Source organism: Tupaia chinensis, unplaced genomic scaffold (genome assembly GCF_000334495.1).
Source record: "Tupaia chinensis unplaced genomic scaffold, TupChi_1.0 Scaffold000275_1, whole genome shotgun sequence".
Classification (NCBI taxonomy): domain Eukaryota; kingdom Metazoa; phylum Chordata; class Mammalia; order Scandentia; family Tupaiidae; genus Tupaia; species Tupaia belangeri.
In genome coordinates, this window is record NW_006159757.1 from 270,184 (window position 1) to 289,677 (window position 19,494).

Genomic DNA, 19,494 nt, shown 5'->3' on the forward strand with positions numbered 1-19,494 from the left:
CCTCCAGAAATATATATATATATATATATATATATAATTATTTATTTAATTTTTATTTATTCATTTATTTTAATCTGACCAGAGAGGGATACACACAGAGAGAGAGGGAAAGTGAGAAAGCAAGCCACCAGGTCCAGTACTCGAACCTCGGTCAACCATGTGGGAGTGTCCAGCACCTTCACCACCATGACACCTGCTGGTCCCCAGAAATATATTTTTTTAAGGAATATTTACTTAATGTTATTTACTGTTGTTTTTTAATTCAATGAGAGAGAGAAAGGGAAAGTGAGAAAGAAGTTGCCAGTTCTAGGACGCGAACCAAGGTTGGTCATGTGGGAATCCAGCGCCTTAACCACTACGCCACCTACTGGCCCCCCAGAAATATTTTTAAAACCTGTTTTTGTGTATGTTCACATATATGTGCACGTGTGTTCTATAAGTGTGTGTCCTGTTTATGAAGAATTTAGCAGCCTGATATATGGAGGTAAACATAAAAAAAAACTAATATTTTGAAAGTGGTTATTGGGAAATGGCAAAAAGTTGGTAGGGAAGGGATCAAAGAACACTGTTCTCCATAAGAAGCTTGTACAACAACCAGTTGTTTACTTGAACATAAAACTGATTTTTTAAAAAGAACTTAGTGATGACTAAAAGTAAAACAAGTGACTAAAAGTAAAACAAGTGCTGCAAACTGCCAAACCTAATCCGTGAGCAGGCACTATCTCGAGCTAAGCCAGATAAATGGGTTAAGCACCTGGTGAGAGGGGTTGGACGGTAGGCCTCGATAACACCACTCACACATGACAGAATTTTGACCTACATTCAAATTAGAACGCCTCTTAATTTTCCAGGGCACATTTTCACCTTCGGCTGACATTTCCCTGTTGTTTGTTGATTTTCCTGGGCTACATTTCCTACATAATTCTCTCTCCTTACTGGCTTTCAGCATGCTTAGAAAACACAAATTATGTGAGATATCATAACAATGACAGGAAGAAAAATCTACTGTTCCCTTTTCCCATAAATCACTTAAATTTTTTTCAGAATAAATTTTGGAACACCTATATCCACATTTCTGGTGACTAATGAAAATGGTCAAAGACTGACTTATTTGAGAAAGAGATGTGTTAGGTCGTACAATGTGCTTTTATCATATCCTATACAGTAGGTTGTCAGGAAAGTCGTGACATGTTTTTCTATGCAAAATGCATCACGACTTTCCTGACAACCCAGTATGATGTAGATCAAGCCAGGCTGTTCATGTATTGGTGATTTTATTTCTTGCTTTCAATCCTGCCCGAGCTAGGAGGGAATTCTCATCCTGACACACGTAGAGGACATGAGTCCTGGCAACTAATTCACGACGTGCCAGCTAAATAGAGAGAAAGCTGGCTCACCAATTTAGGAGTAAAATAATCAGAAATGTAATGGTATTGAGAAGGTGACCTTTACAGGGAGCAGCAGACTTCCATTTCCAGGGCACGCCTAACTCATTAGCTACAGCGTGAAGAGCTAGATACCTCTTAGCCTCTAGCCAGAAAGCTATGATTATGTTGAGAGCAGGAATTCCATATATCATATGAAAGATCAAAATGTATAATTAACAAATCCCTAGGTTTACACTTTTACTAGTGAAGCTAATCATATTCCTTTAAGTAACAATATGTTACTAGCTAAATCTGACTTCTTAAAATAGTAAATAGAACTTGGGAGATACAAACATGCTTACAAAATACACACACATTGACTGTTCATGTCTGCTCACGATCTCATTCAAAGCATACTTAACACTTTACTTTAAAAGTGCAAAAAGAATGCTTTTATCTATTCATGCATTATTACTATGTTTTAGGATTTACCAAAAAATGGACAGTTTCATTACTCTGTTAGAACATGTGGTGGTAGTCTCCTAGAAGTCACCTTTGAACTTTTCTAAGGGGTATGGGGTAGGACATAGGGCAAAAAGCAAGGAATTGTAGCTACCATGCTGTTTTCACTTTTAAAAAGAGCTGATCACCAAATAGGTCATTGGACAAATGACTGATGTGCCTTCCACTTTACTTTTCATTCTGGAAAAATTTTTTCATTCTGAACAAAATAGCTTATGTTTCGTATCTTAAGAACATATCTTCTACTAGCATATAAACTTCTTCACTTAAAACATGCTCCTTAAGCTGCTGTGCTTTTAAGATTAATACACCATTTATAATGTCCAAGAAAATTAATTATGCCATAGTATATTTATGATGAAATGTTTCAGTCATCAGAGTCAGAAAACCATTTCATACCCTTCCTGTATCTTACATCGGTTTGGTTTACCACTCTGCATTTCTAGAAAGTACATTACCAAATAGAATTTCACAACAACTTTACCAGTCTAAACAGCTTTGATTTTGGTAACGTTTTGCTGCAGGTGTATCAAAACACAAAAGTCCACCAGACATTTTAAAAAGACATATATAAGGCCTGCAGGTACCGTGGTGGTTAAAGCACGCAGCATTCCCACATGGCTGACCATGGTTCGAATCCTGGACCTGGTGGTTTGCTTTCTCACTTTTCTTCTCTCTGTATGTCTGTCTTTCTCTAGTCAAATTAAAATAAATAAATGAATAAATAAAATTAAATAAATAATTTTTTTAAGGCACATATATACACAATAGTAGGAACCACCTTCCAACTCATTATATGAAGCCAGTATTACCAGGCCTCATTACAAAGACATTACAAGAAAAGAAAACTACAGACCAATATCCCTTATAAATGTACATGCAAAAACTCTCAATAAAACACTAGCAAACCAAATCTGGCAAGATATAAAAAGTACTATACACCATGATCAAATATGTTTTATCATGGGAGTGCAAGGTTAGCTGAACATTCAAAACTCAATTAATGCAATATACCACATTAATTTTGAAAAAAATCCTCTATGACCATCTCCACATAAACAGAAAAAAAATTCAAAATCCTCTCATCGATAAAAATTAAGACAAACTAAGAATAGAAGGGAACTTTTCAACCTAACAAAGGCATCTATGTATAACCCACAGGTAATATACTTAATGGTGGGGACCAGCAGTTGGCATAATGGCTATGTCACTGCACTCCCATGTAGTTGACCACGGCTCGAGTCCCAGACCCAGTGGCTTGAACTCACACCGGGCACATGTGCGTGCGTGTCCAAGATCCTGAGAGGAGAATGGAGGAGAAGAGAATGCCGCGCGGCCATCCCCCCAGGGGGAGATTTCCCCTTTTCTGTCTCTCTGTCTCTGTCTGTGTTTCTGGTGAGTGCATGCGCCCTATGGCAAAAACCTCCGCTCCCCACCCCCCCCGCCAAAAAAATATATAAATATACTTAATGGGAAAGAATAAGCTCTTCCTCTAAGATTAAGAATAAGACAAGGGGGGACCAGCAGGTGTCATGGTGGCTAAGGCGCTAGACACTCCCACATGGCCAACCACAGTTCAAGTCCTGGACCTGGTGGCTTGCTTTCTCACTTTCTCTCTCTGTGGTTCTTTCTCTGGTCAAATTAAAAATGAATAAATAAATAAACTTAAATAAATATTTTTTAAAAAGAATAAAACAAGGATGCCTGCTTTATCAACTTCTAGTTAACACTGTAGTAGATGTTCTAGTTAGGACGTTCAGGCAAGAAAAAGAAAGAAAAGGCATTCAGATGAGAAAGGAAGAAGCAAAACTATCTCTATTTGCACATGACTCAATCTTGTTTAGAGAAAATCCTAATGATTTTCATCTAAATAATTATTACCACTAATAAACTTCAGAAAATTTTCAAGATATTAGATAAATATGAAAAAATCAGTTGTACTTCTATATAGCAGCAATAAATAATTCTATTTACAACAGCATCAAAAAGACCAGAATACCTAGGAAGTCAACAAAAAAGTACAAAATCCATATGGTGAAAATAAAAAACATCATTGAAAGAAACTAAAGAAGACACAGATAAATGAAAAGACTCAATGTTCAAGGATTAGGATATCGTTAAGATGGCAATACTAAAACTGATCTACAGATTTGATGCAATCCCTAATAAAATTCCAGGTGTTTTTTATTTTTTTTCTTCCTTTATTATTTTATTTATTTATTTTTTAAGAATTAACAAGTTGAACTTAAAATTCATCTGGACTCACCATGAACCCAGAATAGCCAAAACAGTCTTGAAAAAGAATAAAGTTAAAGGACTCACACATCTCCTCATTTCAAAACTTAGTACAAAACCATAATAATAAAAATAGCATGGTATCAGCATTAGGACAGACCTATAAACCAATGGAACAGAATTAAAGGTCTAATGATTTTGACCTTCTATATCACATCACACACAAAAATTATCTCAAAGTGGGTCATAGACGTGTCAGAGTTAAGATTATAAAATTCTTAAAAGAAAACACAGAAGTAAATCTTGGTGACCTTGGGTTAGGCAAGGGTTTCTTAGATACAACACTAAGAACACATATGACCAAAGAAAAATAAGACATAAATTGGATTATATCAATATAAAGAAAAGTTGTACAGCAAAATGATATCATTATAAAAAATAAAAATGGAAAGATGCCCTATAGGATAATAACCTATAGAATAAGAGAAAATATTTACAAATCATATATTTATTAAGGGAATTGTATCTAGAATACAAAGTGAACTCAAGTCAATAATAAAAAGACATCACAACTTTTAAAAATAGATGCTAGACTTGAATATATATTTCTCTAAAGAAGATACAAAAAAGGTCAACATAAAAAGATGCTCAACATCATTAATCAGTAGCAAAATATAAATCAAAACCACAATGATATCTAATAGGATGGCTAAAATTGAAACAACAGATGATAACAAGTGTTGGTATGGATGTGGAGAATGTGGAATACTCATATACTGTAGTTGAGAATACAAGAACTGTAGCTGGTTGGGACCAGCAGATGGTGTAATGGTTATGTGACTGAACTTCCACATGGCCAACCGTAGTTCGAATCCCAGGACCAGCATGTGTACATACATGACCAAAATCCCAAGAAGAGAATGGAGGAGAAAAGATTTTGGCATGGCCATCACTCCTGGGGGGGGGGATTTCTTGCTTTCTGTCTCTCCATAGAGTGCACACGCCCTATAGCAAAAGACAAAAAAGACTATAAAAAATGGACTGCAGGGGACCAGCAGTAAGCATAATGGCCATGTCGCTGGACTCCCACATAGTCGACCATGATTCGAGTCCCGGACCCGGTGGCTTAAACTCACGCCAGGTATGTGTGCATGCGTGCCAAAGATACCAAGAGGAGAATGGAGGAGAGGGGATTGCATTGTACCCATCCCCCGGGGGGTGGGGGGGATGATTTCTCGCTTTCTATCTCTCTGTCTGTCTCTGTCTGTCGAGCGCATGAGCCCTATAGTAAAAACCTCTCAAAAAAAAAAAAATGGACTGTAGCTGGGAATTGTGGCTGCTTTGAAAAACAGTTTGGTTGTTCCTCAAGAATATTAAATGCGGGACCAGAAGGCAGCATAATGGCTATGTCACTGGACTCCCATGTAGTTGACCACGGTTCAAGTCCTAGACCCTGTGGCTTAAACTCTCACCAGGTGCGTGTGCAGGTGTGCCCAAGATCCCAAGAGGAGAATGGAGAAGGAATTGCGGCATGGCCATCCCCCCTGGGGGTGATTTCTTGCTTTCTGTCTCTCTGTCTCTCTCTGTCTTTCTGGTGAGCATACACACACCATAGCAAAAACCTCTCCAAAAAAAAAAAATGAATATTAAATGTAGTTACCATAAGACCCACACCTATGTACATCTCTCAGAAGATGAAAAACAAATGTTCAAGCAAAAACCTGTACACAAATGTTAACAGCAGCATTACTTTTAACAGACAAAAAGTAGAAACAACTTAAATGTTCAGTGACTGATGAATGAATAAACAACATGCTGCATATCTATATACTGGACTGTTTGTTACTCAGCAACAGAAAGGAATGAAGGACTGACACATGCTACACTGTGGATGAACCTCAACAACAAGCTGATGCTATAAAGTTAACTGAAAGAAACAATGTAAAATATCTACGATGACAGCTAAACAACTAAAAGAAATGGAAGCCAATATGTAAAAGTGAAAACAGGTGTATAATAACATTGGATTATGAAATGATTTTTCTCTAAAATTATCTTAATTTGTTTTATAACTTTCATTTAAAAATTAATAAAATATTAATTTTTGCTACTAACAAAAGAGGTCAGTCACAAAAGACCACATTATTATCATTCCATTTACATGAAATGTCCAGAATGGACAAATCTACAGAGGCAGAAAACAGATCACTGGGAGGAGGGGATGGTGAGTGTTAATGGGTTTCCTATTTGGGTGAAAAAAATATATATACATTTTAAGAAGTGTTTGCCTTATGGTGTGTGTACTTACCAGAAAGAGACAGACAGACACAGTGAGAGGGAAAGTAAGAAATCACCCCCTAGCTACGCTACAATCCCGTCTCCTCCCAGGATCTTGGACGTGCATACACACATACCTGGCAAGAGTTTCAAGCCATGGGGTTCAGGACTCAAACCATGGTCACCCATGTGGAAGTCCAGAAATATAACAACTATGCAATTTTCTGGTCCCAAGAAAAATATTTTAAAACTTTACTATTGTAGTGGCTGGTAAGTGGTGTGGTGGTTAAGGGTGCTGGACTCCCACATGGCCAACAATGGCTCGAATCCTAGGCCTGGCAGTTTACTTTCTCACTTCCCTCTCCCTCTTCCTCCCTCTCCTTCTTGCTCTTCCCCTTTCTGGTCAAATTTTAAACCAAATAAATAAATGTTAAATACAATAATTCTCTAAAAAAACTACATTCTTGTAATGGTTGCACAACCTTATGAATGGAAATATATAATTATATTATATATTTAAATATATATTATATTAAAAAAAAATGAAACATGTCTTTGGGCAAGTTGTATAGACTCTAGTATTTCAATAAAGTCTAAAAAATAAGGTTTTCAGGGGCAGGCAGGAGGGCTGATTGGGCAAGTTGTATAGACTCTAGTATTTCAATAAAGTCTAAAAAATAAGGTTTTCAGGGGCAGGCAGGTGGCATGATGGTTAAGGGTGCTCGACTCCCACATGGCCGACTGTAGTTCTCCCACATGGCCAACTGTAGTTCAAGTCCCAGAACTGGCGGCTTGCTTTCTCACGTTCTCTCTCTCTCTCTCTGGTCAAGTGAAAAGAAAGAAAGAAAGAAAGAAAGAAAGAAAGAGAGAGAAAAGAAAGAAAGAAAGAAAGAAGGAGGAAGGAAGAGGGAGGAAGGAAGGAAGGAAAGAAAGAGAGTTAAATAAAATAATTATTTTTAAAAAATCAATGAGGTATGCACATTTCAAGTTAATCTCTTACATACCTTTCTTTGGCTTCCTTCAGTGCAATTTCAAGTCTCTCCACTTTCTGGTTTCCTTCCCTTAGGCAAAGGAGGAGCTGGCTCACAGTTAATTCTTCAAATTCCAAATAATTCCTGGCACCTTCTACGGATGTGCTCCTACATTAAGACAATACACTATGTTAGTATAAAGGTTAAAAGGTTTTCATCAAAAAAAGGAAAATATCTAAGAATAGAGTGACCCAGTATTAAAGGACCCACTTAAAAGAACTGCTTTCCAGAACATTTTCCAATTAATTTTCATCTGGTCTTACAACCCCCAGTGCCAAGCTCCCTGTGTTTTCTGGAGAAAGTATTGAAACTAACAGTGAGGTTCCAGAGAGGCTAGCCTCCTGCTACAAGGGCTCGCTTTCTCCAAATGGTCATCATGTACACATCACCAGACCACAAAACCCACGGAAACAGCTCGGCAAAGGCTGCCCTGGTTGGAGAGACCAGGTTTTCTAGAGATCTGGTCTTAAAGGGACTATAGTTGAGGCATACAACACACACATATAGACCATTGGCCTTTCTCCAACATCACATTCTCGAACCAAAAGAAGCCTTTTTCACTTTTAGTTTCAAATCATTAGAGCAGAGAAATGTAGATATGGCAAATTTTTTTCTCAACTTCAAAATCTGATAAAATCAGGAGACATTTCCATAACAAAACCACGACTACTGCTACAATAATGAAACCTTTAGGACGATCACAATTATGCCAATTCCTAGTGATCCTCTCAAACTCAAATAGCTAATAAAACAGCCAGGATTAAATCCCCATTACCAGGACTCCAAAGTTGAAACTCTAAACCTGGAAATCAAACTAGGACTCTATGATACTTAGAAACAAGAAAAAGAACTGTTATTAGTTTAAAAACAAAAATGACAAAAAAGTGGGCCAGACCATGGTGTAGTGGTCAAGGAAGCTGGATCTCACCAGGCCAATTGTGTGGTTCAAGTCCCAAAACCAATGGCTCCCACTGGGAGTATGTTGTGCATTCCCAAAAATTTCAAGAGGAAAGATAACTGGTGGAGAATGGACTGCAGCATGGCCATTCCTCATTACAGAGAATGTTTTCTTGCTTTCCTTTTTCTTTTTTTTTTAAGAGAAGTTTTTTGCTATAGATCGTGTGTACTTGCCAGAAAGACAGAGAGAGACAAAAAGAAAGTGAGAAATCACCCTCCAAGGGGGATGGCCACACTGCAATCCCTTCTCCATTCTCCTCTCAGGATCTTAGGCATGCACGCACATGCGCCTGGTGTGAGTTTAAGCCACGGGGTCTGGGGCTCAAACTGCAGTCGACTACATGGGAGTGCAACGACATAGCCATTATGCCAACTGCTGGTCCCTTTCCTTCTCTTTCTTTTCATTGAGTACAAGCACCCTCTAACAAAAATTTATTTAAAAAAAAAAAAAAAAGGAAAGAAAAGAAAAGCAGTGTGGTGTGGCTTAAAAGAGGAAGTGGTCTAACATCTGATATAAATGAGAAGTATGTGGCTTAGAATTTCCAAATAGGGCTTTTTTCCTTCCCATTACTTTCAGGAAAGTCTTTTAATATTAAAAAAAGAAAAGCAAATTAGGGGGGAAATGAGGGATTCTGAACTAAAAAAGGAAACAACATTCACATACACCAACTGCCCTGCTTGATGAAAAATATATTATCTACTACTTATTTTCTCCCTATACAAAATCTGAGGAACATGATAGAAAAAACTTTCTCATGTTTTATAAATCATTCTGTATACACATTCAGCAAGATAGAGAAAAAAAGGCTTTAAGGGAAGAGGAAAGAGCTCCTGAGAGAAATTTTCAGATAACTGTCTCTTACGTGGGCTAATATTACATTATTACTACAGAGCATGAACTCATAGTCTCCGCTGGGCAAGCCCTGCCTGTAAGAGTCAAAGGTGTAGGTGCCAGTTCTTCTGCCTCTGCTCAGAGGTCTTCCCACTGTGTAAGACATCTGTTTCTTCATATCTACTCAAGCCTCCACAGAGAAGATACCCAGGCACAGGTACTTTTTCACACACTGCAATCCCTGCTCCATTTCTTCCTACTGTGGAGATTTTGGTCGTGCATGCACATGTACCCAATGTGTTTTTCATGCCTCCAGGGACAGGATTATGAACTGCAGCTGGCCACGTGGGATCTGGCTATCTTAGCCAGTAGGCTACGAGTCTGGCCCACCTAAGCAACACCCACAATGACTGGGAACACTCTCACTGCTAGAGAAGATTATCCAGTATGGGTCATCCTGGCTTCCAACTGGGAATGAATAAGGAAGAGAAAATGGAAATATCTAACTTATGGAGGCTAGGTAACCTCACCCAGGTCAAACAGCACTGGTAAACAAATTAGCAAGCAGATCTTTTGACCTGAAGCCAATACCTGATTTGATTGAGAACAAGTCTGTTTTACTTCTCATCTGACTAAGATGTGATACTTCTATTACAGGGTGGTCAGCATGAGCCTAAAAAGGTACCAAAGGTCATTTTTATTCTCTGCCAGTTTTGACTGCATATTAAATAGCATTCAAACTGAGTATTCCTCAAACGTTCTAGTATAAATCCGTAAGACGTTACTATTCAGCCTGTCACAGGGACAAGCTCAAGGTGACATGATAGCCCAGTCTGTTTGCCTAAGAGCCCATCTTTCTTGACATACGTGTCAATAGAGTCTGTTCTTGTGGGTCCGGGTCTATTCTTGATTTCTTTTATTGTCCCATCTGCTTCTCCTTCCTGTAAAAGCAGAAATGAAAGAGTTAACACAACATATCTGCAAGACAAAGTCCTTATAAAAAGATTTTTTAAAAAGACAAAAAAAAAAAATCAAGAATTCTAATGATATGCACCCCAAGGAACCTACCAAAACTTAAATGTGAAGTATTTAAATTAGGTCACTCAATTGGGACAGAAATGTACTATTCCCTCCCCCCACCCCACACCCTGTCAGGATTATAAATATCCAGGTTAAGGTGTGAAGGTCCGGCTCTGCTCACTGACCTGGCTCCATAACATGAAAGCTTATCTTCTCCTCTCTTCTTGGCAGTTCCCTCACACCCTAGATTAAGGTCACATAGAGCTAGTGACAACTACCTTTCTTATACAGTCCTTTAAGATGCAAAATGCTAGAACTTGCTGAAGCAAAGTGGAAAAATAGGCAGTATTCCATAATTGAGGCTCACAAAGCTGTGTGTCTGCCAAGCTGACTCTCACTAGAAATTTGTATGCACTACAGGCCATTTAGGGAGCAAAAAATTCAAGACTAAGATTCACAAGAATGGAAAACATTTATATATCAATAAGGCAATGGGAAAAAAATCTTTGAAAATGCACAAAGATGTTTCTAGATATTTTAAAAATATAACTTGTATTGCAAGTTCCAATTTATGTATGAGAGTTGTCTTTTTGATACATTCTTCCTAAATCTTGGGCAGTGTTTTCTAGCTCATCGAAGCAAAAAAACAAAAACAAAAAGAAAAACAAAAAATACAAAAACAAGAAACCAAGCAAAACATGCTTATACTTCCAACTGTCACTCATCTCTGAGGGAAAATAGGATGCTAACCATCACCTTGAAAGAAGGCTCATTTGGAAACTTTTGATATGCTGTGGGGGCTTGTTGAATTTTATGTTATTTGCAGAAAGTCAAAAGCTCTTTAATCAAACTTATGTTTCACCTGAAGAAAGGGTACTCTAACAAGTATGCTTTTTCAATTGCTATTTTAATCTTTTTTTTTTTTTGAGAGGTTTTTGCTATAGGGCGCATGTGCTCGCCAGACAGACAGAGAGACAGAGAGACAGAAAGTGAGAAATCACCCCCCCCCAGGGGGGATGGCCATGCCGCAATCCCTTCTCCTCCATTCTCTTCTTGGGATCTTAGGCATGCATGCACACGCACCCGGTGTGAGTTTAAGCCACTGGGTCCAGGACTCAAACCGTGGTCGACTACATGGGCGTTCAATGACACAGCCATTACGCTAACTGCTGGTCCTGCTATTTTAACTCTTAATTTCAGCCACTATTGACGCATCTAAAATTTATTAGGGAACACTGATGACAAAGTTACTAAGAGCTACTTTCTAACTCTTAATCTTAAGTGTAGTAAATGAATTAGAAAGTAAAGAAAGTCACACACTAATATTTCTTTTAAAAATTTTATTAATATTATTATTATTTTAAATTTGCTATAGGGTCTGTGTGCTCACGAGAGAGAGAGATAGAGAAAGAGAGGAGAAGTGAGAAAGCAAACCATCAGGTCTGGGACTTGAACCACAGTCAAACATGTGGCCCCACTCAATAATATTTCAGACACGTCTAGTAAGCCACCAGGTCTGGGACTTGAACCACAGTCAGCCATTTGGCCCCACTCAATAATATTTCAGACACGTCTAACAAACCACCAGGTCTGGGACTTGAACCACAGTCAGCCATGTGGCCCCACTCAATAATATTTCAGACACATCTAGTAGTTCAGTTATTTTGCAAGCTGTTTCCCTCTCTCCCCAACTTATCTACAAGGTACATTTTTCTCTTCCAAAGATACAATGAAATCTTTTTTTCCTATCTGAGCTATATAATTTGACAGTTACAATGCCAGTCTGTATTTCAGAGGATTTTATCCTTCTATGTTTTTCTTAGCAGTAGGAGGGGCCCTATGAAGGAGAGGCCCCTGCAGGGCTTATCTGCCTGCTTTGCTCTAGACTGCCCAGATACCCAGATGCAGCTGTAACAGAGGCTGCAAGAGCTTAGGGATTAGTTAGCACCTGCCTCCTCTTTTAGCTCACTACATTTTGGGTTGTACAAAAATGTGAGTTTGATAAAACTGGCTTCCAACTCACTTCTCAGAGGTTCTTGAGGAGCTGCTGCTAGAAGGAAGGAAAGAGCCAAGATATTCCCTGGGGGGTGATTTCTCACTTTCTGTCTCTCTGTCTGGCGGTGAGCACACACACCCTATAGCAAAAAAAAAAAAAAAAACCTCTCCAAAAAAAAAAAGAGAGCATGTGCATGGGAGGAGAGAAGTGCTCTCTATAGGATTCAGTCATGCCATGATCCTTTTCCTCTGGTCCTCCAGCCCACCAGGATCCTGGCGGGGGCCTCAAACCATCATCAGTGTGTGTCTTCTATCTCCACACTCCAGCATGTTACCAAATGTGCCACAGAGGCTGGATCATCCTCTTCTTATTTTTAAAATCTCACGGTTCCTCAATAGCCTTTATTTGAAAAGAGGATCCTATTAGGTGTTTAAAACTCATGAGTTTTGTGTACTTATCGCAATTCTGCTCACCTAAGTGAACTGCTGAACACGACTTTGAGACCTGGTCTGGAAAATGACATAAAGTTTATGCTTTTTGTGTGTATGTGTGTGTGCACATGTGAGTGTTTATGTCAGTCCCATAAAGTGCCACTTCCTGGAGCATAATGAAGAAATAAAAAGACTACATACTTTGTTAGAAAAGGTAACTGATATTTTTCCTTTTTGGCTATGACAAGCATTATGTTATACTAAAAGAGCCAAATTATCTTTGCTGCAATTTCTTCATTATCTGTCTTCCTTCTGTTGAGAGGAAAAGGTGGTATCTGTATCATCTGTCCAGGCAAGGCTCTGTAGTTTGCTTAAACAAAAACAAAGGCCAGCCCAGTAGCATACAGTTCAGAGAACTAGATTCCATATGGCTAACCACAGCTGGAATCTTAACCCTGGGAGCCTAAGAGAACATGCTGGAGTTTCCCCAGTGTTTTCTGCCAATAGTTTTATAGTTTGTGGTCTTAGGTTTAGATCTTTGATCCACTTTGAGTTGATTTTTGTTGATGGTGACAGATAGGGGTTCAGATTCATCTTTCTGCAGGTGGATACCCAGTTTTTCCAGCACCATTTGCTAAAAAGGTTTTCTTTTTCCCACTGGATTGACTGGTACCGTTTGTCAAAGATCAGTCGGCTGTATATTTTGGGGGTTATTTCTGGGGCCTCTACTCTGTTGCATTGGTCCTCATGTTTGTTCTTGTGCCAATATTATGCTGTTTCGATTATCACAGCTTCATAATACATTTTGGGGTCAGGAAGTGAGATGCCATCCCAACACACACACTCTTCTTGCACAGGATTGCTTTTGGCAATACGGGATCTTTTATGATTCCAGACAAATTCTATGATTGTCTTTTCTAGATCTGTGAAGAATGTCTCACGTAATTTTATAGGGATTACATTAAACATGTAGATTAAACTATAAAACTACTGGTGGAAAACACTGGGGAAACTCTGGGAGACATTGGGGTAGGCAAAGACTTCTTAAGCAAGACCCCCAAAGCACAGGCAATAATCCCCAAAATAGACAGGTGGGATTACATCAGATTAAGAAGTTTCTGCACAGCAAAGGACACCATAATTAGTATGAATCGACAACCCTCAGAATAGGAGAGAAGTTTTGTTAACTGTGCCTCAAATAAGGGGCTGATAACCAGAATACACAAAGAACTCAAGCAGCTTACCGGAAGAAAATGATTAACCCAATTAAAATATGGGAAAATGAGCTGAATGAACAACTCTCTAAGGAAGACACATGAACAGCCAAAAAGCACAAGGTAAAATGCTCAATATCCCTCATCGTAAGGGAGATGCAGATCAAAACCCACAATGAGATACCACCTAACCCCAGTTAGAATGGCAATGATTAAGAAAACAAAAAATGGTAAGTGCTGGCATGGATGTGGTGAAAGGGGAACACTCCTACATTGTTGGTAGGAATATAATTTGGTCCAGCCACTGTGGCAAACAATATGGAAGTTCTTCAAAGACCTTCAAATAGAACTACCATAAGACCTAGCAATTACACTTCTGGGTATCTACCCAAAGGAGAAGAGACTGCTCAGTCAGAAAAGCGTTTGCACAACTATACTTATTGCAGCACGATTGTTAAGACATGGAACCAACCCAAATGTCCACAAACGGATGAATGAATTGAAAGTGTGCCATATATACTTCTTTGAATATTATTCAGCTATAAAAAAAACAACAAGGCCTTAGAATTTGCTAAAAAGTGGATGAATATGGAAGATTTGTTGCTGAGTGAAGCAAGTCAGGCTATGGAAAGAGAGACATTGTATGTCTCCACTTAACACAGACTGTCTGCACTCTATGGTAGAGAGTGCAAGACTGGGAGACATAAAAGCATTAAAAATTGTTATGGACACTAGAGACAAAGTGGAAGGAGAGTGTGAGAGTGGAAGAGTGCAGGAAAGGAAATGGGGGGGGACTGGAGAGATAAGATATTTGTGGGATGCAGAAATTGTTATCTGTTGATGAGGATGTGATAGTATTCTCAACTGGAATGAGATGTGTATCATGCTGGATAAAATCTCTTTACAATCTAAATGATGTGTAGCGATTGAATGTATAAATAATAATAGTAATAATAATTTTAAAATCGATTAAAAAAAAAGAACATGCTGGGTATGAGGTGCTAGATGTGGCACCTCATGGCTTCTATGGTCCCTTCCAGTTGTGACCTTCTATGCCTCTCTGGATTACTCCTGAGGAAACCTACATCACTCTTATGTGCAAGACTCCATGCTTCAATTCTCTTTCCAAATCAGAAATTATGTGTGCCCAGGAGCCCCAAACACTGACAGGATGGGGAAATGGAGGAGAAGGGATTGTGGCATAATCACACTCCATTAGGGGGTCTTTTCTCCCTCTCACTCTCTATCTATGGCAAATGCATGCACCCTCTGGCAATTAAAAATTCCTTAAAAAAAAAATAAAACAAAAACAAAAGCTTACAGTCATCCTAATTTCAACAAAGGAGTCTTCAGAGGAGCCACTGGAGTTCAGCTTGAGCTGCAATTCCGACACGATACCCAGCAGATCTGCCTTTTCTGCCTGAAGGCGAGTCACTTGGGTCTTCAGCTGCTCCATTTCCTGCTCTGCCTCCAGTCTAGAAAGCCTGAAGTCACCAGCTGGATCCTGGAAATGACAAAGAGAATCTAACTAGGAATTGAGCCCTGAAACTCGATTGCCTCTATATCCATTACAGTTTCTGAACATCTTGGGCCTTGATGCTTCAAAGTAGAAAATTTTAACTATTTGACAATTATTTATTTTTACTTTGAAAAAATCTGATTTTATTTTCCGAATCAAAAAGAAGTGTATTCATGTTGAATTGAGAATGTTTAGCTGATCTTTCAAAGATTTTCCACATAGTAACAGTGCTCAGAACTACTTAAATGTTAACATACAAAACCAAATTTTTAGAAACAAGTTTAAAGGTAGATCCTATTTCTAAGAAACCGTCTCAAAAGTCAAGGCATTACAATTGCAGTTTAAAAATAAAAGAATTTTAATCATTTTTGGAAATTTAAGTGACAATGGGCTTCAAGAGCTAAAGATCAATCTAGTTTAAAACAATATTATTTTAATTTCTGAGGGACTCTGACAACAACTACAATTAAACACCACCATTCGCCATCCTCAAGTGACTGCTTATTTCACCTCGAAATAGGAAAATTATAAATAGGAGTTTTAAATATAAGGTATACATATATCAAATCATTGTCTTAACTGTCCTGTTTGCTAGATTTAGGAGATTGAAAACATATTCTCCATTCAAGGGACAATTGAAACTCTTTCATTATATTACTTTGTTGCTTTCTACCCTCCAATTTAAAAATCAAGACCAAAAGCAAAGAGTCAGTCCCTGTACCTGAACTGTGCAGCCAACTGATACTAGTCTTACACATGTGTCTTTTACCAAGCCCAGTACTCGAAGGCTGGGGATATTTATGAGAGCATGATTTAGAAACACTAGAGAATTTCAAAATGACTTTGAAATCCAAAATCTAGTAGACATTATTCATGGGCTATTCATGGATACTGAAGCATGGCCAGCATGCAGGCAAACTAATTTGTTCAAATTGAGGTAAAACAAGACAAAAGCAGTTAATATTGGGGCCAGCAGCAAGCGCACGTGTCCTATAGCAAAAACCTCTCTCCAAAAAAAAAAAAGCAGTGAATATTAACAGAAGCTACATAGTTAACCTAATTTTTCTTTTTGCTTACTTCATATAAACTAATTTTTAAGTTTTCTCATAAAAAAGAAACTATCAAGCCAATAATTTCTGAAACTGGTCACCCAAAAAACGTAGCTGCTTCTTTCAAAGCCATTATTAGTAAAGAATGTCATGAAATGAAGGGAAAACATCTCTCCCGGAATCTGTATTTTGCACTTAGTGTGATACAATTTCTCATTATTTTCTTTTTTCAAATTTAGAAAAAATTCATGTCTGGATATTATTTTTTTCAGATACCCCACAATATCAATGAGATTTATAAATATAATTTCCTGTCACAGGCAGGAAAGTTTGCTAATATTTACAAAATACCAACTACTCATCTTTCAAGCATAAAAGATGGCTAAGAATTACCAGTTATTAGTTTTTCAGTACAAACACAAATTTAAATATTTTTTTCCTGCCTACATTTTAGTCAAGTTTTACTCCACTTCCAGGTTTCAAATCAAAACAACAAAAAAAGAATGGAAATTAATCAACTGACAACAAGTCCCATGTTCCAATGTTATTTGTAACCCAACAATTAAAACCTGCCAATAATTATTTATACGTTATCTACCTGTTTTATTAAATAAGCACTGGTCAGTCATATAAAGTAATCATTTTAGGAATGATACTTGGCAATGGGTTACCTTAATGTTTCTGGAATAAACAGCATTTACAAAACTCCAGCTCTTAAGCATATTTTTCATCTGTAATTTGACTGGCCAGAAGCACCATTAAAGGTTACTTTTCCACTAATAGATTCTAGGGAATGCAGAACCAGCTAACAAGGCTGATATTAAAGACATACCCCCCCAAGCCACAAGTGATGGAGTACTGCACTTGCTTTGTATGTCAAACAGAAGCAGTTCTAGGCAGATCCAAAGCAGAAGAAAATCTGCCAAATCAAAGTATTGTGAATAAAGTTCATTTTACATACTCTAGAGCAGAAAACCTCAACACATCGAAATCAAAAGACCATCCCCCCACCCCATTCAAAATCCCACCCTAGAGACTGGCGGGTGGCGTGGTGGTTAAAGGCGCTGGGTTCCCACATGCCTGACAGAGGTTTGAGTCCTTGACAAAGCAGCTTGCTCTCTCACTTTCCCCTTCTCTCTCTCTGGTCAAATTAAAAATAACAACAAATGGAATTAAATAAATAATAAATAAACCAAAATCCCACCCTAAACACTTTATTCTGAGCCAAACATTTCGCTAAGATGTACAAGAGAAGCTCTAAGGTACTTAAAGCTGCAGCAGTAACTGTTGAAAGTGCCACACTACTGTGGAAATGCCCTAGAGGGTTCAGTGGCTGTCCACCCATCCCTAACCACACCCCCCAGCAATATGTAAAAACCCTTGTTGAAGTTTTTTCTTATGCTAATAAAGGCATACCACCAAGTGTGCTAAAGACTAAAACTAGCAGCAGAAGAGCAGTAAAAGTAAACATCCGAGCCCACACAAATGATCTATGCCCACTCAGAAGAAACAAAGCAGCACACTGGGCCCTTTGCCCTCGGGTTGTGTTTGCAGGGAAGTGACTGAGTTAACCAGATTTACCCACATTGACAAAAACTTAACAAAGCTTCCCTGAGACTCTAGGATAAAACTTGACCTTTCCAGTCAAAGGGCACAGAGAGGCCTCTTCCATGTCCTGGAGTTGAATGAGTTCAAAGATTGGCTAGAAAGGAGAAAAGAAAGCATTAAGGGTGCGAGGGGAACAAGCTTTGGAGCTTATCGGACAGTCACACCAAGCTTCTCCAGCACGAGGACACCCTTTTCCTGGTACTCTCGTCATCCAAAAGTTGTCTTTGTCTTTCATGATGTTGGCCAGAACTGCACCACCCAGGAAGACCATGTGCTTTCTGTGGGGTGAGTCCTCAATGTGGATCTTAAATTTAGAAAGTTTTTCTCTATCTCCCTTTAAAACTCGTTCTAAGTAAAGCTGTTTAAGTTCTCGTTCCAACTGGGATGGCAGGCCAGGGTACATGGTAGACCCTCCAGAAAGCACAATGTGCTTATAGAATTCAGACCTGGTATCAATGTCAGCTGCCTGGATTGTGTTAAAAAGCAATTCAGCAACACCTACTCCCTGAACATTGATCATGTGAGGCTGAAATAAAGCTTCTAGTGCTTCGAATCTCTCTCCCCCAACTTTGATAATGCGTCCATTCAGGAGTGTGTAAGATTCAATTAATACTGTGGTTTCTAAGGCAAGTTTCTGTTCTTGCTCAGTATTATACCCCACATAACACAGCTTTTCTTTAATCATGCGAACCATCTCAAAATCGGCAGAATGGTTAAAGGCGTATCCTCGCAACAGAAGCAGCTTGATTAGATGTCTGGTAATTTCCCTCCCAGCAATATCCAGTCTTCTGGTAAGATGAGGGAGAGAAAAGCCTTCGTACACCGGGCAAATGTGAGTTACACCATCTCCAGAATCTACCACCACACCAGTCAATAAACTTGAGCATACAAAGTCAGAACTGCCTGGATGGCTACATATACACCAGAAAACTGGTAAGTTTCAAACATTACCTTGACGATCTCCTCTCTGTTAAATTTTGTAATTCCTGGTATCTACGTTAAGTTTCTCTGGTCCAAATATATAGTCCTACAGGTGTTTCATGTCCTCCAAGTTTCATACGATGCCATTTTCCATAGGGTAGTTAAATTCTAACATGGAGCATAATTCACTTGGCCCATCACCAACCATAATATCCTTAATTTCAATGTTTCCCACTTGGGTGGTTGATCTGATAATGGGTCTTCCAACCAAAGCTGGGAAGATGTGTTCTGTAAAGTTAGAGCCTACGTATCCACACTTCACAAACCTGGTGCTGTTGTCGCACACCACCACCTTCGTGCCCTGGCTGTCCATCATCTGCCCCGTGGAAGAGCCTCTGTCTAGCCCTTTCCTCTTCCTCCTCCTCCCTCTTCGTGGCTTCGACTCAAGTTTCTTCCTTCTACCGGACTTTTTTTTTTTTTTTTTTTTTTTTTTTTTGTTTTTTTTTTTTTCGGGG

The 19,494-nt window shown here is 38.6% G+C and overlaps 1 protein-coding gene and 1 pseudogene across 2 annotated transcripts in view; both read right to left on the bottom strand.

Moving 5' to 3' along the window:
* The window catches only part of OPTN (optineurin), a 60,430-nt gene that overhangs the window by 21,298 nt on the left and 19,638 nt on the right, over positions 1-19,494 (bottom strand). For both annotated transcript variants that reach the window (XM_014588388.2, XM_006150004.2), the window contains exons 4-6: positions 15,204-15,386; positions 10,089-10,162; positions 7,406-7,540 (exon numbers count right to left, since the gene is read on the bottom strand). In XM_014588388.2, coding sequence (XP_014443874.1) covers positions 7,406-7,540; positions 10,089-10,162; positions 15,204-15,386 — 392 coding nt within the window. The remainder of the gene's footprint in view (positions 1-7,405; positions 7,541-10,088; positions 10,163-15,203; positions 15,387-19,494) is intronic.
* LOC102477432 (actin-related protein 2 pseudogene) lies at positions 18,206-19,392 on the bottom strand (annotated as a pseudogene).